Source organism: Ambystoma mexicanum, chromosome 2q (assembly GCF_040938575.1).
Source record: "Ambystoma mexicanum isolate Mex_15411 chromosome 2q, UKY_AmexF1_1, whole genome shotgun sequence".
In the NCBI taxonomy this organism is placed as follows: domain Eukaryota; kingdom Metazoa; phylum Chordata; class Amphibia; order Caudata; family Ambystomatidae; genus Ambystoma; species Ambystoma mexicanum.
In genome coordinates, this window is record NC_090924.1 from 1,017,366,169 (window position 1) to 1,017,388,571 (window position 22,403).

The 22,403-nt window shown below is 44.8% G+C and overlaps 1 protein-coding gene across 1 annotated transcript in view; it reads left to right on the forward strand.

The window, feature by feature from the left end:
- CUBN (cubilin) overlaps positions 1–22,403 on the forward strand; it is a 1,794,835-nt gene that overhangs the window by 1,040,792 nt on the left and 731,640 nt on the right. The window contains exons 32-35 of the mRNA XM_069648353.1: positions 2,989–3,145; positions 5,978–6,094; positions 10,166–10,279; positions 12,805–12,933. Coding sequence (XP_069504454.1) covers positions 2,989–3,145; positions 5,978–6,094; positions 10,166–10,279; positions 12,805–12,933 — 517 coding nt within the window. The remainder of the gene's footprint in view (positions 1–2,988; positions 3,146–5,977; positions 6,095–10,165; positions 10,280–12,804; positions 12,934–22,403) is intronic.

Here is a 22,403-nt window from a genome sequence, read left to right on the forward strand (position 1 = left end):
TGGCAGCGCCCACTGGAGCGCGACCTCCGAGACCAGGATGTGTAGGTCTATACCTGGGGAACAAGCACCAACGGGGATACAGGTACCAAGAAGGAAGATGCCAGCAGGTAACTGGGGTCACTGCGCAAGGCTTGAGAGGAGTCTATGGGGTGCAGCAGTGTGTGGCTGGCGTGTATGCGTGACATTGTGACCGGAGGATCTGTTCAAATTTCTGATGGGGAAACCAAACATGCCAGTGGCCTTACCACTAAGAAGCATTTAAGCATTGTTTTTTCTGATTTCTGAATCTGGGACTGCGTGAATGTTTGTGCTTCCTCGGATAACCCATGTAGTGTCTTGCTGGATAGGAACTGATTTATCTGATGCCTAGAGGATAACTCGGGCCTAGATACACTTGTGTGCAGGTGCGTTATAAATGCCACATCATATCATATCATATAAGGTCGGATGTGTATATTTGGCTGCATTATTGGAAAAATGTGTCGGTTACCACATTTTTATCTAGCAGAATATTCCAACAATCCATTATGGTTCCATGAATTTCAGTCCTAGATATTCCTTCATTTGCAAGACAGGTGAGTACTTCCCCCATCTTCTCCATCACCTCAAATCATAGTTTATGGGAATGCAGCTCAGAATCTGCCTGCAATTGTATACATTAGCTAAGTTTTCCTTCAGTCTGCCGGATCATAGAGTACCAATCCTGTAGAGCATGTCTACACTGTGATCGTGTTCGTGTTCGAGTGTTTTGATGGAATCAATCATCAAACCTTTCTCTGCAGTTTTTGCTTTACCCACCCAAGTTGCAAATGCTGTTACTAAGCCACTGACATGTGAAATGATGCATTTCAAACCATTTTATTGGAGGCTTTGTTCTCATTAAACAGCATTAAATCAATGATAATCCTTTCAAACTCGGAAAATAATGTTTTATCTGTTAGAAGTTTCTGCTCAAAGATCTAATATTCGATGCAGTAAGGCGAGGGAGAGGAGCGACTGATTGGGGGAGTTGCCCCGTTGTGAGGTTTCAGGTGTGTGTGCCCTCTCCCTGCCAACCTAGGCTGAATCAATCGGACAGTATTGCTGGTGGGCTCTAACAATGAACGACTACTCTACTTTATCCAGGTTAAACCAATGCCAACCATCCAAATGATGTCAAACACAAACCAAATCGAGAAGTACTGCATGTCCTTCTGGATGAGCTATCAAGACTCAGATCAGTTACATTCTTATAATCTCAGCAAACACAACATATGTCCATCCATATAACTCAATATCCAGTCATTCTATCACAGCTGACATGGACATAGGAGCATTTGCAGAAGGCAGTAAAAATGGAAATGCTATAAATAATTAGTACCCAGTGAGGGTCAATCAGATTGTAACAATCAATCTGATTGGCCCTCGCCGGGGTTTTACTTGACCAGGAATCCCTCTCCCACTCAGCCAATGAGGTGGCTAAGAATGGGGAAAAATTCTCTTCCTAGCCACCACACGGCTGGAGGCTGCCATTTTCCCCCGCCAGGGATTCAGGTAAGTGTTTTCCCTCCCCTGGCCCCCAATCCAAATAATTCCCTTCCCTGCCCTACCAACCCCACTTACCTTCATTTTGGCCCTTTTCGGGAGCGAACGCGCTGGGAACACTTGTCCAGCCATTTTATTTGTTTACCTTTTTGCATTAATTTTGAATGTCTGCCATGTAGAGGGAAAACCGACTCCGTTTTCCCTTCCGCGGCGGCCTTTTTTTTTAACTTTCTTTTTTTCTGTTCCGAATCGCTGGAGCGTTTCAGAGCAGAACAACAATACTCTTAGTACCCCGGTCTTTGGGCCGGGGGACTAATAGCAGTAAGCCCCTCGCCACCGGGCATTACCGAGTCAGGTAAAACCCCCGTAACTATGGGCCCCGGGGCTTTACCTGACTCACTAATGCCCCCGCGGCTTGGGGCTTATTGTTTAAGTATTGCATTACGAGAACCTACCAGGACAATCTACCAACATCATTGGCAAGGAAAGGGTTCATAATTAAAATATCAACCCAACATGGGGGAATATTTCCAGTGCATGGACAGGACCTTTTCATTGTGTCACCTGAAGGCAAATCTGATGAACCTGTGCATCTACAGTTAACATAATTGGTCCTCATTACGAGTTTGGTGGTATTCCAGAGGTAAATCTGCTGAAATACTTCTAAATGGAATAACTGTTACAAACATTTGGTCCCATGGATTTATAGTGGGATTCCAAGTGGTGGTAGGATGGTGTTAGTCGCCATTTTTGGAGTCCATAGGACTCCATGGGTATTTTGGCAGAAATACTGTTGGCGATAATTCAGCCACGGTAATTCCCTCCATTTTTGGCAGTAGGGACGAGCTTTTAGTTGGAGGTAATCCTACCTTCCGCCAAAACTTGTAGTTCAGCGGTGCAATAATTTATTGGTAATGCAACAGTAACAGAATTACTGCTGTATTACCAACATTTTGGCCTTGCTGCCAAGCCCCTCCTCCAGAGCCTGTTTGCAAATATCCCCTTGCACTGTAAAATACCTGTGAAAACTCATTTACTGCTCTGGTGTCCCTACTGCTTATATTAAGGCAAACCTCCCCCCTCCGTTCCAGTGTGATCCCGTGGGCTGTTTGTGCAAACCTGTCACTGAAGGTTGTTCTGATTTCTATTCAAGTGTCAGGTTTGTTATTTATGGAGTGCAGTGTTCATTTTTGCATTCACTTTGATTTGCTTGTACTGTGTATTCTGAGCAGTGTTCTTGCCATTCAGTATGTGGGTCCCCGTTCTCTGTCTCTTTATGCCAGGCTGGCAATGCCCCACTGTGTCGGGAACTCAGATAGGCGATCCCGGGTAACCCATTTATCGATTTCTCCACCCCTATGTTTTTGGAAGCTCGCCATTATCATTATCCCCGAACAACGGCCACTGCATAACAATGTATGTAATTGATTATTCTGCTTCACCCCCCTCTTCTCCTCTATGCAGGTATTTGATGGACCAAGCAGTGATGCCCCTCTACTTGCCTCACTTTGCGGAGGACAGCCTCCTGCTCCAATAAGAGCTCAGCAGAACACATTGTTCGTGCGATTGCGCTCCCGCGGGAGTATCCAGCACCGGGGATTCAGCGCGCGCTTTATTGAAGGCAAGATCCTTCCTAACATGTTTTAGTCATTTTCAAGATTGTCATTGTCTATTGCTCCATTTCCATGACCTAATAACCAATTGTTAAAACTCTAGGCTTTGAGAGGTTTAGTTCATGGCAGAGGAGCTTCTCTACGAAATACCAATGTGTCTCTCTATTTTCAGGTCTTAAAACTATGCATATATTTCAATTAATGTTCATTTTGGCAAGGTGTTAAACAATACCTTGCCCTTCCTCCCAAAGGGGTGCGAAAGCAACAGCGACAGGAGAAGCAGGAAGTAGGCAGGGAGCAACAGTGTTAGGCACCACATGGTGCGATTGCCGTCGGCGTCAGCTGGCCGGAGGGGCTGGCAAAACAGGCCCCCACACACAGGGGTGGACTGGCCTATAGGGAACTCTGGAGATTTCCCGGTGGGCCTCTGCACCCTGGACTTCTTTTGTGTGGTAGTTCCAAATGTTCTCATAGGAAAAGCATTGGGCTTGCTGAAAATGTGTCATATGGGGCCACTTTGAACTTTATTTCCAGGGCCTCTTTTGGTCCCCAGTAATTATTTCCAGGGCCTCTTTTAGTTCCCAGTCCACCCCTGCCCACACAGGCACAACAAAGACCCTGGGTCCAATATAAGGAGCTGCCATGCCAGCAGAAAACCAGAATCCGTTTGGGTCCCTGCACGGGGACCCAAGCAAAAGAGTACTTTGCATACGCAGAGTTCATTTGCACCTTGTCCTGTGGTGTTAGAGAAAGTGCTGGGCACGTTTTAGAAATGTGCATTACATGTGCATCCAAAGTTCCACAGATATATGTGCGTTTTATAGAGCTTATTATTTTTAAGAGGTTCCATGTTCTTTTGCCAACAGTAATTATGTTGTGAGACTTTACCATGAAGTAACTACTTCGGAATACTTTCACCGACATTTCCTTTCTTCATTTTGGGGAGTTTCCCTTTTCCACCTTTCCCCTTCGTTACTGCCCTTACCCAAACCCCTCCCCAACCCCTTTTTACTACTTGCCCCACAATTCCCTAATTACCTCATAGTAAAGTACCCCGAAGTAACTACTGTCGGCAAAAGGATGTGATAACTTTTTACGGGTGAGGACTGGCAGAATTCTGGACTCATTTGGACCTAATCCATAGCAGACGCAAGTGAAATGTTACAAGTAAAATCATTGAAATCGACTAATTGTGGGTTTCAGCCAAATCATAATTCCACCTGGTTAGTGAATGAAAATTAATCAATCCCAATAAGAAGTCTACCTCAAAGCTAGTAAATGCTCCAGGGAAATATGAGTTACACCGTCTGATGTGCCTTTATATATAGGTAGCGGTACAAGGGTTACTGAAAGTGAAGGAATTGATAAACACATATTTTCAAAGACAACAGTTTTACCTTGCGATATGCAGACATGTTCGCCCTTCATATATGTTTAGTATTGCATGGTTGTGCTGGTCTGTACATTTTCTATGCAAAAGAAACAAGTTAAGTACAGCGCTGCGTGGCGAGGTGCTGTATGGCTTAGAAACCATGTTGCTGAAAACACACTTGCTAATTACGTTTTCGGACAAAAGCTTTGAAGGCAGAAATGAGTGTAAATCATACTAATGTGACAAGATGTTGGATAAGGATCAGCAAAATGGCTTCAATGAACACATTGACCAATTACAATAAGATCGTTTTTTTCTGCTGACAAGAATTTTGTTTAGTGTAGATAACATTTAGAACATGCTACTGGTCATAGTATTGTAAGTGTTAATTTAAATTGTGCAGATTTTACAATGTGGACACAATAGTTGAAATAGATATGAACTGCTGCAAGGTGTTCTCCCTGAATAAATGGAAGTCGGATCTTCTAGTGGGAATATGCATACAGTGCACAACTGACTTTATGTAACCGCCAGTTGTAAACCCCTTGCGACCCCTGTTCCTAGATGACATTCCAGTGCTGTGTTACATTTGATTCCTAACAGCGTGGATGTACTGTTCACCCCTATTAACAATGACAGCTTACGTAGCTCGAAACTTCTTGACAAAAGAGAGAGTGGCCATGACAATCTGAGACCACTGGAATCTTACCAACTTAACATCCATAGTTATCATATGCAAAGCTTTAAAAAAATATGTATATGTGAGAAACTGGATTCAAAGTAATCCAACCCAGAGCAGAAGGATTTGAAATATCAACGCTCTAAAAGACCCTTGGTCCTTTCAATGCTTTTGAACAAAGTACGAATGCAACTTATCAGATTAATTGATTTCATAGGAAATTTGGGGTGTCCAGTCATAATGTCGAACCAATAATGTCGAATTACAAAAATGTCGAATCCAAAAAGTCGAAAACAAAAATGTCGAATTTTTTATTTATTTATTTATTTATTTATTTTGGGCTCCGGGGGTAAAAAAAAGGGGTAAAACAAAAAAAATTAAGAAGGGGAATTGGGGGGGAACCCCCCCCATTTCGAAAAAAAAGCAAGCAAAAAAAAAATTCAACATTTTTGTTTTTGACTTTTTGTTTTTGACTTTTTGACTTTCGACATTATTGGATTCGACTTTTTGACTATAAACCGAAATTTGGTCTAAAACAATTGTACTGTAACTTGGCAGTGGAGCATGTGGTTGGGTTTCAGGTTAGCACATTACATGCATGATGATATTAACACTTTGTTACTTTTATCATATTAATATGCAAGCTTCTTCAATGTGCTGTGAGCGGAACTGAAGACAAATTCGTTGGCGCATGGGGGAATAAGGTGGTACCTTCTATGATGGTGGAAGGTTAATTGTAGCCTAATGTGCCTCTCTCTCATGTACTTTTCCAATTGTATTTGTTTAAAGCTTGTGGAAGCTTCATCTCCGTCAGTTCCATTGGTGCAACGATTTCCTCCCCGCTATTCCCGGCCACATACCCGATTAATCAAAACTGCAGCTGGATTATTACGGCTCAGGAACCATGTGAGTATGAACTGTTCATTTTTACAACATCTAACAACTATTTCACATCAGATTAACAGAAAAGACCTCTGATTCAATTGCTAATTACTTAATGACTGAGGTATGTGAGTGACCACTAAGAGCTTCATTATCAGTGTTACAGTATCTGACAAAAAATGTGGTAAAAACTAGAGCAAATGGTCCTACAATGTTTACCACATGTTTAGCTTATCTGGTGATGATGGAATAAGATGTCATGCAATCACACCACTTCCTTCTGCATATTGATGAACTCATAATGAGGGCATAGGAAATATTGTAACCAACAGCATGAATGTGCCTCATTCCGAGTTCAGGGGTGGAGTAATAATATGACTGTAATTCCATAACCACCACTTGGTAATGAAGTTACTGCCACTTTTACAATGCCACTGAATTTCCGAGCGTGGTGGTAAAGTGGAGGATTTACCTTCAGCAGAAACTTGTAGGTAAAGCCTCCACTTTAGCTCCAATAATGGTCAGATTTAGCACATTGATGTACCACACACAGAAGTACTGCTTGCAGTCAATCTGCCAAAAATACCGATCATGAAATGGGGTCTTCGACAACCATGCCACCACTTGTAATCCTGACACAGTGCTTCGGGACCAAGTGGCCGTAATCGTAAATGATTTTGGCGGTAAAGCAGAATATTTACTGCTGATTTACCCCAGAACTCATAATGAGTTCAATGTCTTTTTCGGGAGTCTTTGTGATCAGGGAGTAGAGATTGAAAGGAAGCTTAAGCCACAATATTGAATCTTCTTTATTGGTTAAATAGCTGGCCGTAAGATGTTGGTACATGAAGAAGATGCTTTGTCTATGGCAGACATGCTTGGTTTAACCGTATCCTCCAGTAATACCGCTAAATGGAAATGCTGTTACTGCATACAGCATGCCTGTGGTAATGGGAAGGGTCTGCATGATTTGGAGTCATGAAGACCCTTCAGTTATTCCCCATTTTGGAGTCCCTCAGGACTCCATGGGGATCACTCCGGGCCTCGAGGGCCGGAACCCTGAAGGGTTTTCAGGATATCCCTCATTAATATTCATGAGAATAAATCTGCATACCTTTAGAATCATTGTATGTAAATGTATCTAATTAATATTAATGAGGGGTATCTTGAATACCTGGCATGAATCTGGCCCTCGAGGCCTGGAGTTGGACAACTATACATGTGGTAATAACGCATTTCGTAATCGTTTTTTTGTGGAGGACATTTCGACCTCACACAACCAAGCAGTTTTTAGTGGGTTTCACTTTGAAACCCTGAATGTTGTGGTTTGGCAAAAGTGGCGGTAATCCCATTAACACTACTTTTTAATTGCACCACAAAACTCTAAATCAGGCTGTTGTTTTATCTGTAGGGGGGTTCCCTGTAACATGCACCATATCTACAGAGGGAGCTCTCTTGACAATTCGTCACTTTATGTTTCACAGGGCAATGTGTTTATATCCATGGAAGAGAACATTGGGTGCAGGTGTTGATAGCTTTTGATTTTGGAGGGTTTTTAAGTAGTATGTGAAGCTTTATCTATGGGAATGGTGTTTTTCACATACAATGAGCTTCATCATCTGTCTATCAGCCTATTTGCAGTCCTTTTTCCCAGCTGTAAGGTGTTTTACTAGGATTAAGACAGAGCCATAGAGGTCCTTGTAATTGGCAAGACTTGGCTTCATGAGTGTGTCCACTCTCTATACCTAATTGATTTTTATTTGCATCCAAGGACAGAACATGTTTCAGTCTACCGGTTTGAGAAAATACCAATTCAACAATGGCTCTTAGCTTTTTAAAGACAGGTTAAACAGCCACCACTCACCAAGATTTTGAGGATTGTCCTTGATGCTAACATAGGGTGTGAAGCTTTTGCTGGAGGTAATTCCGGCACTACCCTACTAGCAAACTTGGAGTTTGCCAGGGCGGAAAAGTGCTGGTAAATGGAATTACCGGCATGTTAATTCTTCCTGGCAAACTCACAATGAGACCCATTGCCTGCAAATTGAATTATTGCCTCCCTATCTGCTATTGATGTCAGAATATTCAGAATGCTGTCAATACCAGTAGTTATTGACTGCACTCTGAACATTTTGATTTGCATAGAGGAGGACAATAACGATTTCCATGTGCAAATTAGAGTTATGCGGATAAACACATTCACAGGGGTGAATAAGGAACCAGGATATTGATTTGGTTAGAATCTAGTAAGGATGGAGGGGACAAAAGGTTGAAATCCACTGAAGCAAACATGTCCGCTTAAGTCAGAAACCTTATATAAGGCACGTCTTACTCTTTACTTTTGAAGTCAAGCAAAGGTGAGGGCAGGAGCACCTTTTTAGAGTCTTGGGAGCCTGGTGCGTAAAGAAAATCACTGTAAAGATTGCTTACTGCTTTATGAAGGATCCATGTTCTATGTTAAACTTATTTATGATTGTAGGGAACTAAACATGTACATAGGTCTACCTGTTGTGCTTTATCTACTACCTGACATTGATTTGTAAGATACCTGTTGTGTTACTTGTGGAGACACAACTCTGGGAGTTTGTACGTACACTTAGGAAAGAAGTTCAATGGTGAGCGGCTTGTGGTTTAGTCCTTTATGTAGTTTTCTCACTATGGAATGCATGGCTTGCTGTAGAGACATTGTAAGGGTGATGTGCTGGAATATGTCATGTAATCTGACAGTAGGACAACATCTGTTGGCTAAAGGCCTTGGGTGGTGTTTAGCTCTCGGATGGAGAAATGTAGACATTGAAGGGTTTACATTTCCTTACATGTGTGTTGATTAACTCTGTAGACCTGACTACTGACAGACCCTGCTTTGTATCATCCCCAGCCCATTAATTAGTGGGCAAATATGATGCCTTGAGAAGGGGGCAATCAGTAATAAAAATTTGAAAAGGTTACTGTGCCTAACACAATGTCCCACCCCTGGGTGCGGGGCCTGATAGCATAGATGGTGAAGGAGCAGAGAGGCGGACTGGAAAAGGGAACCATGCCGTGCTCTCACTGCTGGTAAAGGAGCTAGTGACAGAGGGCCACCCTTTGTGAATAATCCGCCATCTTGAGTTACAGTCTTTGGCTCAACTCCAGGTGCATTTAAGTGTTTATAAAATAGGGTGGTGGAACTGCCCCTTCTGGCATGGGATGTAGGTGACCCAGTGATTGAGATGCAGTCAGCTTCAGGAACTCATGAGGTTCTCAACATTACGGGGAACGCACTGCTCCAGAGGGTGCCCACACTTTTTGGCTTGGCATGATATCAGTTTGCTTGCACCCAGGAGTAATTCAAATGAAGCCTGCATTATGCCAAGAACCAAGGCACCGAGGCAATGCAAATCATTGTTACACTCCAATCCTGTCAACATTTTAGACCATTTCAGGACATGAACCCCATGCATGCCAAAGGATGGAACGGTGAACATCTTGAATGAAAGTAGTTGTATATGAACCAATTACCTGGCCATACAGTAAACTACAGCAATATTAAAATAAAAGTAATCAATAATCAAATTAATTAATGAATAGACTAGCATTGTTTTAAAAACACATTATTATTCAAGTACCTCCTCCTCACCTCTATACTTTATGAACTTTTTTAAACTAAATTCTTCTTATACGGGGTATAAACCCTGCACCGCCTTTGCCCCCACCTATGCACTACACAACAATACTGTTTGTGTCTACTTAACAACTTTCCGCTCATTCTGCAGTTGCTGGCTGTTCATTTTAAATGTTGCCTTTCTTTATTCTTCATTTTGAAATTCGTGATTTTGAGTATTTTTGATTTTTCATATTATCTTTTCCTGCTGTATTTGAGGAGTTGAGCAGAGATCCATAGTTTGCACATGCAAGCAAATTGTCTGTGTCAAATTGCATCCCATCTTGAGGAACATGATACTCAAAATTGGGTTCCCTCAGGTATGATGCATATGCCAATGAGTCATGTATAATTTAATGACTCAGGCGTATCATTTGGGGCCGTGATTGTGTGTGTTTATGCAAAATCCAAGCAATGATTTTAAAATAAAATATATATTTTTCTCTTTGCAGTCAACCACGTCACGCTCTCTTTCATTGACTTTGAAGTTGAGAACCGGAATCGTAACTGCTCGACGGACTATGTGGAGATTCTGGATGGTGACAATCTCGACGCGCCACTGCACGGTAACAGTTATAGTTCCCTTAGGTGACGGAACCACACAGAGCTAGTGCCTGAAAACTGGAAGATGAGCACTCTTCATCACATACATTGTTACGTCATCCCTCTTTATGCAATCGCGCCCATTCTCAACCGCATCCTCAATATGAACAAATACAGCGTACCCGCCACTGTTTCCTCACAGTGATCACTTTTCAGATGTCCCCTCTACACAATTCTTACCAGGCTCCCTTCTTACCCTCGCTATTCCCTAATTCTCCCCTTTTGACGGGGTCATCCCTTGTTCCCCAGACCCCCACATATCTCATTTCCCAAGGTGACATCTGACTATCTGGGCCCCTACTCCTTTCCCGCTCACTCCTGCCCTCCCTCCCTCCCTCCATGCTCCCTACGCAATGGGTGGTTGTCCTCCATGCCCCCTCCACACACACTTCCTCCCTCCTTCTGGTCTACCTCCCCTCTGCAATAAACTAAAGAATTAGACCGTCTTTGCAAGCTCGAGGCACCCTTATATTCCTTATGTACTTCAATCCCAATCGTTAATGCCACATCGTGGATCTTGGAGTTGCTCTCCGTCTCTTCTGAGAGCATAATGGGACGATTAAAGGTGTGACATCATAAGCATAACAACACGAAGCATAAAGGCCTTGGTGATGTGCTTTTTCTGAAAACGTTCTTATCAAGTAGTAGCTTTGTGTTTCTAGAGTTCATTAATGTGTCATTTCTAATTATCATCATAACATAAACCATTGCAATATATTCTTATGTCAGTGCTTAGTCTTATGTCAGTGCTTAGAAAAGGGCGGAGCCCAAAGCATGTTGCACAGAGTTTTGAAACATTAACTTCTTGGAACTCAGTCCCGACTAGGTTAAGAAAGACGTGTCACCTGTTCTTTTATAGTCCATATGACCTTAGCTTTGGGACACAGTTTACACAGCCATCTGAATACTAGAGCGAGCTTTCATTATTGTAACGCACGTCCCATTCACACCTGATGAAGATGGTGCATTTAAAGCAGTATAACGCTTCCTGTAGATTTATTTTTCAAGGGATGAAAAGGTATTTTTCTGAGATTTGAAAACCCAGACCAGTGGTTAAAATGAACACTAAGGGCCCGATTCATGGAATTCTTTGCACGGTTCAAAGCGGCTTTGCACTGCTGAAAATTGACTTGCACTGCTGAAAATTGACTTTGCACGGCCGACACAAACCCTGATTCATGGAACTGTGCAAAGTGTATTTTTGCAGTGCAAAGTCAGTGCAAGTGGTCATTTTTGCAGTACAAAATGACCTTGCGCTGACTTTGCAATGTAAAAATACACAATCAGGGTTTGTGTCGGCCGTGCAAATTCACTTTTCAGCAGTGCAAAGTCACTTTGAACCGTACAAGAAATTCCATGAATCGGGCCCTAAATGTGACTGATTACATGTGTACTACATGTATGATTAAAAAAAAAACAGTACGTTGTGGACCCTATAATATTGGTGCCAAAAACCTTATAACTGCATGCAGTGTTTGTAATAAAAATACTTTCAGCCTCTTAATGATCCGCCAAGTAACCACACAAAATGAATGTTTATTCTTATATTATTTTGCCTGCTATTGCAGCATTGTCATGTGCTTGGGAGGTTGTTTCAGCCACTTTCAGGTGGAACTGTACTCATTGAAGGCATTTGCTTAGTTAATGCATGTATTGGTGGCATTAATGCCTTTACAGCCAGCACGGCATGCTGTATACCGTACGTTAAATGGTACAGTCTTGTGTAGTTCCCCATCTTAAGCGGGCAGTTCATTACTGCTGGCGGTGCTCATTCCACCTTTCACATATGGACCCTCATTACAATTTTCCCAGCATCCCTTCTGTAATTCCGCCGTTATGCTGGCAAAACTGCCTTATCGTTTCCGCCGCCCGATATCCCGGTATTACGGGCATGGAGACGGGGGTGGAGGGGGTAAGTTCCCATTCCATGGATTCTAATAGGACTACATGGGCTGGGGTTACAGGAATTAGCGGCACCGTTAGTACCGATGCCGGTGATTCCGGCGTTTATTCCTGCGGTAGGGGCCTGAACTCCGGGCAGGTCAGGCCTGCTGGTATATCACTGCCCCCACAGGTAAACTTGTGGTTCCCCAGTCTGGAAAAAATGCTTGTGCCGCAATTGCCAGCATTTTGTTTCTGGACCGGGAAACTCATAATGAGCCCGACGTCCCCTTCGATTCTAAGCGCAGCTGCTTTTTTTTACTTTTCTGTTAGTGATTGTACATACAACTATTGACACGCATGCTTTAACAGCCATTAGTCATGTGTGTATACATACATCTGCAACAAACCGCTACAGTATTATAGCAAGTCCTTGTCATAAATGTCATGTTACAGTGTTAAAGCAAGTCGTTGTCACATACACCCAGTGAAATGTTCTACTTTAAAAGTGGGCTGATTGTGTCTTACTGCATCTGCAGATGTACTAACCTGCATTTCTGAAATTGCGGGCGTCATTTTGGTGACACGTTGTTCTTTTATTGTTTAGGCCGTTACTGTGGCACCAGCCTGCCACATCCTGTCACTTCATTTAGCAACTCGATGTTGGTGAGCTTTGTCTCAAATTCTGCTTACTCGGCCAAAGGATTCCGGGCCTCTTACGCAGCTTCGTCATCAGGTAGGAAGTGCTACGTAAACACCACTGCATTGTGGCCAATCCTTCCATGGGGGCAATAACGATGAATATACACAATTGGGATGCAAAGGACCTTTCCTGGGGATTTTACAAATGAGCAAAAGAAACTTATTATGCCCACGAAGTTTAATAAGTGGTAATTATAAGTATGCAGATCATACAGAATTGTAAATGATGTAACTATCAACTACACGAGTATATCACTGATAGAGGTCAGAGTGGCATCTAATGGACACGAACAGTGAACGTGCAGTTGTCTGTGATCTCCCTAAGGAACCCAAGCATTATTGACCAGTCTCCATGTGTAGGCTGTGTATGGCTCTTTCCCACCACCTTTACTTTCCCCATGGGATAGCAACACAAAGGAGGGCCAACCATAGCATGAAAAACACACAGACAACCTGGGCCAGCAAAATATCCCACCTCCCCCACCTCGCTCTGTTGTTCCCCTGCTTGACCATACGACCGGAAACCTGGGGAAGCAAAGGCATTGCTCTATTCCACGGGTGTCAGGTCACCCCAGTAGAATACATCTTCTATGTTCCTCCGGAGTGCCATGTGCCTGCTCTGTAAGCAGTACAGAACATGCACAGAATCTACTAGGCTTGTGTCATATATGGATGTGTGTCATTTAGTCATTTCATTTTAGGTCTTGTGATTTCTTCATTCATGAGCTTGCGCTTCATATTCAGAAGTATCTGAATTTCACTCAATGCAAATATTCTGTGAATTTGCATGCCATGTTATTGTATGCTTTCTGGTAGATGGTATAACTGCATAATTGAGATCGTCTTGGGTTCTTGGGAAGGCACTAGACCAAAATCACTTACATTTAACATTCCTAGGCCTACCCAAGCACCAATAAGGTCAACATAAGAAATGCTCAAGACAGACTCCATGCTTCCTTACACTTTATGCAGAATCAGGAGGCCATAATATGATGTGACCTCACTATTTACATATAGTATACAACTAATGTCTACTCTATTGACAGAGCTTCACTTTGTCTCTTTTCAATGCTTCTTCTCTAAGAGCACCCTCAGAAAGGCTTCAGCATTGTTTTGGGACTCTATATCATTTTATGGGTGATCGTGTGGCAAAAACATGTGTTATGTAATACCTCAGTCATTCCCCAGTGCCATGAGCCTGTTTGTGCAGGTCCTTTTTTCATTGATTGCTCACTCATTTTGTGTTACCTATTTCTCATGTATTTGGCATTGATGTTCCAAAGGAATCATCAAAGGAACACCTCAATGTAAGGAATATTCCCCCTGCCAGACATATTTCCCCGAGTTAGACCCGCACTGGTAAGAACAATGGTCTGGAGGGTTGCACAGAGCAATGCCAGTGGTTAATATTCATTCTTAACCTTCCAGCCATCACTTCTTTGTTTTTGCTTTGTCACCTCGAGTGGGACGAGTATGCCCAGGCATGGGTCTCGTGCCTGCTGGGCCTAGAGACCCAAGCTGCTCCTCACTGATGAGCCCCAACAAGGGCGAAACATGTTTGGGGATGCTTGTGGTCTCGTGCAGAAGGGATGTGACCTAGAAGTTCGGGCTGGACTGCCCCTTTTGGGGTGGGGCCAAGCCTGATTTGCATATGGTCTTTCCCCTTCTGTAATGGCTTGGCAGGTGAAGAACAGTGGTATGGAGGGTTGCCCAGACCAATGCCAGCGGTTAAGATTCATTCTAAACTTTCCAGCCATCATCTATTTGTTTTTGCTTTGTCACCCCGAGTGGGACAGGTATGCCCAGACGTGGGTCTCGTGCCTGCTGGGCCTAGAGACCCAAGCTGCTCCTCACTGATGAGGCCCAACAAAGCCGAAACATGTTCGGGGATGCTTGTGGTGTCGTGCACAAGGGATGTGACCTAGCAGTTCGGGCTGGACTGCCCCTTTTGGGGTGGGACGAAGCCTGATTTGCATATGGTCTTTCCCCTTCTGTAATGGCTTGGCATGTGAAGAACGATGGTCTACAGGGTTGCCCAGAGCAAGGCCAGTGGTTACAATTCATTCTAAACCTTCCAGCCATCACCTCTTTGTTTTTGCTCTAACAATAGGAAAAGACAGGCCTTATTCTTATAGTGTGATTAAAGATCATCTTGAATGTCCTCAACATGTCTGACTCCTTCTTGTGACCCACCCCATGATGCTCTTGGGCAGATTGCATTCATTGGAGAGTCGTCCTCCCATGTCTCAACTCTCAGGTCTTCAATAGAGCCTGATTGTTGCTTTTGAGTTCTTGTGGCATCTATTCTTAAAGTGGTCTGGGAGCCATTGGTACACTGAAGGCTCGCCTAATGTATTTACAGGATTTTCTATATGCCTCTCATCACCTCCCTCACTCAGAGACCTGGTACTATAGCATCACATGCCAAACTCTCTCTCCTGAGCTGGTACTTTGGGGACCTTCTCTTAGCTATTTTATTCTGTTTGTCTGTCCTCGTACTTCTCCAACTCTGCATTCCTCCACCTGTCCCAGGTTTCCTTTTGAATCTTCTCTCAGTCTCCTCCTGTTACTCTACTTTTTCCCCCTGATCTTCATTTCCTTTTCATGTTTGCTACTCCTGGTGCTTCTCTGATACACCTCGTCACTCTGGTAACCTTCGCTTTAATAATTTCTTCACTGCTCACCACCTTTTCTTTAGGTGTGTCCTCCTTAGGCAACTCTGTATTAAGGGATGGTTTCTTTACCACACCCTTCTTGATCCCTCTACCCACACCTCCTTAGACACCTCTGTGGAGCATACTTAGCATCACATGTTCTCTCTTCCAACTTCTGAGGTCCTTTGGTCCTTTTCTCCTCTGCCTCAAGGCTCCCTCTCCCCAAAGTCTTAGGTCTCTCTCTCTCTCTCTCTTGCACCGTCTCTCACCCCTGATCCTGGGTCTCCCTCTCTTTCTTTCCCCATCCTCCCTCCTGGGTCTCCCCCTCTCTCTCTCTCTCTCTCTCTCTCTCTCTCTCTCTCTCTCTCTCTCTTTGTTCCTTTCTCTCTCTCTCTCTCTCTCTCTCTCTGTCTCTCTCTCTATATATATATATTTATATATATATGTCGTCCCCCAAGCTCCTGGGTTTCTCACTCCCAAGCCTCTTGGAGCTCTCTCTCCAACATACTGGGTCTCTCTCTGTTCTCATGGATTCTCCTATTTCTCTCTCTCCAACTTCCTGGGTCTTTCTCGCCCCAGATTCTTGGATCTCTCCCCTGTGGACTGCTCCATCCCCAGCCTCCCGGGTCTGTCTCTCCCCAGTGCCATGGGTCTTTTTCTCTTTAGTCCTCTGGGTCTCTCATCTAGCCTCATAGCTTTCTTCCACTCTGGCCTCCTTCTGCACAGGTCCTTCCTTTTATAGGGCTTTGTTCCCACCTTTCAGTCTCTCTCTGGACTAGGGCCAACTCATGTGTCTCCTTATGAAGCTAGTATGGAGATTGGCTGATGGACCACCTCATGGGGGAAGACTTGCCATTTTGCTGTGGGGTAGGCTGTCTGCATGGACGTCACTTCCTCTGTTTGCCACTCCATCGCACTGCTGCATTGAGGACTCTCCTAGCCTAACAGCCCTTGTACATGATTGGTTCCCTACTCAAGCTGTCTCTTGTAGATCAGGTCCCGTCAAACCCCCTGTGTTTCTTGATGTGAGCGGATAAAAGCTCAGTCCATTATTTTGTATGTGATTTCTGCATCCACTCAAGGAGAGCTGGGGATGCAGACCTTACTGCCTTCCCATCATGACCAGTTCTCTTAAAGGGACACTTGCTCCTAAGGTGACAACATGATGAGCCCTGCCATCAGTAAGTGAAATGGTGGGTGTAGCCAGGGGATCCTCTCTGGATTCACCTGGCTTGTTGCGGGCGACGCCCCCTGTTAAACCTCATTACCCACTGGTGAGGTCAGGCTGCCTTGCCCCCATGGCTTTGCCTCACAAATGGAAAGCAAAGATTATGGCTTCCAAGCACACCAACAACATACCTTGAGCTTTATCAGTGTGTACATCAACACACTGACACATTTAACTGCATCCCCAATGCCAAATGGTCTCAGACCAACTTCACTAGAGCATTAATCACTTATGGTTCCTACACACATCCCTGTAAAGGTCTTGATGGTTTCTCTGTTGTTTTTTATTATGCACTTTTATGTATTTTATATTTTATTTCTGAATGAATCTGTATTGCTTGGTTGATTTATTCATTGATTGATTGATGTTAACTACAATGCTGTCTCCTATCGCTTACCTCTCCATCCCAGCATCAAGAAACCATTTAATTATGTAGTGCATATGTTTACAAATTCTACCATGCTGTTGCTCACCTGAAAGCAGTATGCTTAATCTGCATTTCATTTTTGGAAAGTAAGACTCACTCAACTCTAGTGTGTACCTTTCTGTAAAGCCTTCAAGTTGACATGGATGACAGAAGGGAGAGTGTAGCAAACGTAAGTTGCAGAAACATAACTTTGATTTTTGGGTTTTCCAGGTGGAGAAGAAGCAGAAACTACATTACACAAAGCTTTCACAGTGGATCTTCTTAAAGTGACCCTACTTGAGGGGGACGAGTTATTGGGTCTGCACAAATAAATGCAGAGTGCATTGTAAACCTGTCGGAACCAGTTTTTGGTGGGGGAAATCCTGCACATTTATAATACGTTTATTTCAGTTTAATGTCACATTGACATCTTTTATCCTAGACCTAATTACCACTGTAGTGGTCACAACGTCATTTGATTTGTCTGGGAAAATGGTGTAGTGTACCCTACCTAGAGTATCTATACCATAGTCTGCAGTGAAAAGGGAAATGGGAAGTGAGAAGCAGTGGGTAAGGGGGGGTACAGATAAAAGAATCATGGGGCTCAAACTGAGGTGGGAAATGTAAAAGGAAGGATAGCGCTTGTGATCTCTAGGGTGGATGTTGATCCAACCAAAGTAGATTATAGAACAGGATTGCAGAAATGAATAGAGTTCATTCTAGTTTGTCTAAAAAGAAGTGCTATTTGTCGGAGGACATTTTCAGAGATAATACTAGGTATTTTAAAAGTAGTGTGTTGTCCCGTGATGGATTGTAATGCCTAGTGGCCAGGTGAGGCAAATCTGAAAGATTAATGCAAATGAGGCTAGCAGGATAGTAGAGAGGGATGGCCTGATGTCTGTCCTTCTTAAGACAATGAATAGCTGGCACCCTCTTTTGAGAATGGCCCTAGCAATATGATTGTCTTTGGCTCAGGTACAGTCAAGCCATTTATCATGGGTGTGTTGAAACACTGCACAAAGGAACAGGAGAGCAAACACCCTTCTACTTACTCCCTAGGCCCCGAATTGCCACGAATGGACAGGCTCCTTAGATAGGAAAGCTGTGAGGAACTATGGGCACCCTTAAATGTGGTTGGGTTTTGAACAGTTGCTCCTCTAGGAGCAATGCCCTAACCAGGCTGCATAGAGGTTCTTGAGGAACGTTTGGAGCTTTATGGGGACTGTTATGGTGGTGTGGGTGACTGGGCTCTTCTGGAAGTTAATATGTACAATCCAGCCTTGCCTACCTTTCTCAACGTGTTTCTCAACTTGTTCTCCAGCTAGCAAGCTGGGACTTTGTAGGTTTAGGAGGCATATAGAGTCTGCTCACCTCCTTGCATTTGCAAGTTATTATGGAATCAAGATTTGAAGAGAAGCCCATATACTTTTAGAAACTCTTCTTTATTTTAAGCACAATAGGAGACAATCACATGTGTCTCAGGTTCCACTGCTGGCTGCCCTGAAGGCTGAATAACCAAACCCCCTATTCCTGAACCCCATGATGTCTTTCAGAATGCACGAGGTACAGGACAGGCAGGGATAGGGACAAGAGCAGGCAGGGCAGAGAAGGGCAACATGAAGGAAGAGGTTCAGTCTAGAGGGAGAATGGAGTAGGGAGTAGGATACCCAACACAGATAGCACTGCTTCATTCTTCCCGGAGGCAAATTGCTATTACTTGAGTGGAAAACATGTTCTTGCTAGGATTTCAAACAGGCAGAGTGCTAAATATGGATTTTCTTCCAGTCACTCTAATGGGGGAAGATCCACACACAGTGAAATATGATGGTTCTATGAATCTTTGCCGCACATTTTTGACAGAATGCATTTTTGACGAATTGTGATCATTTTTGTGGCAAAATGCAATGAGAGACCCCCCAAAACCCTTATCACCGCACTCGGACCATGCACTATGGTAAGTCACAGGAGCACGCCCACTAGCATGAATAAGAACCCTGCAAAGGGTCAGGTTTCCTTGAGGACACATCTAATCCTTGTGTTGGTACACCTACGGAGCTCTTCCAACTCCTGTCATGATCACTGCTTCCAAGGAGCCAGGACCAGCCCAACGTCCTTGGAAGCAGGCCCCTAACCCTAATCCTAGGCACCAGCCGGTCCCCACGGGGACCTTTTGGACCATGTCCTGGCGCCGGTGGCACCAGGCTCATCAGAATCATCAGTCCCGACACTGGAAGCGCCGGGCTCATAATATGTGTGCAGATGCTTGGGTGGACTTACCTGCAGCAGACCATGCTGCTTACTTACCAGCCTCTTAGAAGTCCTCTGTGAATAGGAACTACTTTCTTACCAGGGTGGGGCAAGCTCCACTCCCTGGATTCAGCACTGGAAAGCTTCTGGAACTGGAACTCTTTTCTTACCTAGGCGGGCCGTGGAGGAAGACGCCTCATCACTCCAAGGCTATTTAAACCACACCCGATAGACGAAACGTGCTTCGCGTTATTCTGCATCTGCAGCAGAACGCTCACCGAGTCTGTTCCAGCCTTTCTTCTTACGATCCCGAATCTGCAAGAGTCATACTCACCATTCCTGCATCCTGAATCTGCAAGAAGCATACTCACCATTCCTGCATCCAGTCGACAGCACCACCTGCAGAGACAAGAAACAGCAGGTTAGCAAGGCAGCCTTATCTCGCAGTGCTACTCACCTGATCCATCGGCTGCGGACATTTTCAGCACGCTGCACCTCTGCCTGCGAAGACAAAAACATTGTCACTACTTACCGGCACTCCGTGAATTCTGGATTTCTTCACACTGCATCGCCGCCTGCGGAGATAAAAGCATTGTATCTACTTACGGACATTCCGCGGACTCCGGCGCTGCAAACCAACTTCTGAAAGACAAAAGAAGAGACATTAGACAGGTATTTACTTACGCCCATCGCGCTCTTCGCAATAGAACGCCTGCTCTTCAGCACGAACTACGCTGCAAGGAAAAGACAGTTAGAGCGCTTGCATTTACTCACGCATTTCCAGGCGCTTCACTCCATCTTCCTCAAGAGTCCTGCAAGACAAAAGGGAGAAAAGCATTATACGAAGTCCTGTTCAATGTTAACGTGCCTTGCACCTAAAGACTATAAAGACTAAAAAGGTGTCTGGAAACTCACCGCTCCTGCAGTTAACGACGGTAACGGTCTTCTGAGTCCAAGAGGCCTATGTTTCACCAGTGAAGGAACTGGCAACAGCGCCCTGCACCAGACGCAGATGGAGAGCCCAGCATTCACCTATCTAAGGTGAGCACGTTGACCTGAGGGCTCTACGGAGAGGGAGAGAGAGGAAGAGGGACATTGAACAACCCAGACCATTAACACCCATATTCTTTCACCTGCAGAAACCTCAACCTACGAGTTCGACACACAGTGCAAAGAGGTTCGACCCCAGAAGCCCATCGGGTTCTGCACATCACCTTTCGAGTCACAGACACCTTCCTGCCAAGATCAGCGCCTCCGTGGGAATCAGGTGAGCGTTACAGAACGCGAAGCCCACCGCAAAACTCCTACCCAGGCGCAATGGAAACCTCAGACACTGATCACTTAGCCCAGTTGCTCGGGGAATTAAGAGCAGAAGTACATGCAGCTCGTCAGGAAACAAGCTCTCTAAGAAGAGAACTGATAATTTCCAAGGAGCAAACAGAGGACCTCGCTAGGCAATTGCTACAAACGCAGGCAGGACAGACACCCCTGCCCGCTCCAGGAGGAAGCTATCCTTCTGCATCATCTGTAAATCCAGTGCAAATCAATCTACCTGGTAATGTGCCCTTGGCTCCGCCCGAACGTTTTTCTGGTGACCCAAAGAAATTTGCAGTGTTCCTCAACCAGTGCCGCTTACATTTCTTATGTCGACCAGCTGCATTCCCAACAGACCAGACCAAAGTGGCTTTCGTGCTTTCTTATCTCAGTGGCAGCGCCGCAGATTGGTCGATTGTCATGATCTCTGCTTCCAAAAGATCAGGACTTGCCCGACTCCCTTGGAAGCAGACCCATAACCCCGGTTCCGAGTGCCAGCCAGTCCCAATTGGGACCTTTTGGACCCTGTCCTGGCGCCAGTGGCACCAGGCTCATAAAGATGCCCAGTCCCAGCGCTGGAAGCACCGGGCTCATAATGCTTGGGTGGACTTACCTGCAGCAGACCATGCTGCTTACTTACCTGCCAGTTGAACCCCTGATCCTCTTCTGTTTGGGACTACTTTTCCTGTTGGGTGGGGCAGGAGCCACTCCCTAGGTTCAGAACACTGGAACTCTTCTGGAAAGCAGGAACTCTTTTCTTACCTAGGCGTGGCTGTGGAAGGAGACACCTAAGCACTACAGGAGGCTATTTAAACCACACCCGATGGATGAATCTTGCTTTGCGTTATTCTGCATTCTCTGCAGCAGAACGCTCATCGTGTCTTCTGCTTCTGATCCTGGGCCTAAGGGAACAAAGGCTTACCATCCTGGAATCCAGTCTTCAGCAGCACCTGTAAAGACAAAGAAAGAACAGGTTAGCACTGCGGTCTTCAGTGGCAGCTCATCTCTGACCTGGTCCATCGGCTGTCACCAACGCCTCGCGCTGCATTCTGGCATCTGAAAGACAAAGGCTTACCTACTCTTCGCATGCTCCGGAGGTCTTCACACTGCATTCCGGCATCTGAAAGACAAAAGCTTACCAGCTCTTCGCACGCTCCGGAGGCCTTCGGCGCTGCATCCCGCATCTGAAAGACAAAAGAAGGTGCGTTTAAAGACATTGGGCAACTTTATTACTCACGTGCCATTACTCCTTCCCACGCCGAATCCAGTGGGTATTCCAGCACCCTTCAGCTTCTCTAAAGCTCCGAACTTGTACCTGCAAGATAAAAGGGACAGTTAGTGCGCATCGTGAAGCAGGCTACAAGCGCTTACTTACGTTCTTCCAGGCGCTTCTATTCCTCACGCGGGTTCGATCCTCAACTCTCATCAGCCCGCCATCCGCCATCGCCGGAACCCTGCAAAACAAGAGATAGCATTACAAAAGACTTTTAAGACATTTGAAGTGCCCAGAACTTACCGTTCGTGCAGTTAACGACGGACAGCAGTCCTCTGAGGTCAAGAGGCCTGCACCCTTATCCAGTGAAGAAACTGGTTACGGCACCCTGCCCCGAGGCAGATGGAGAGCTCGGCGTTCACTTACCTAAGGTGAGGGCGTT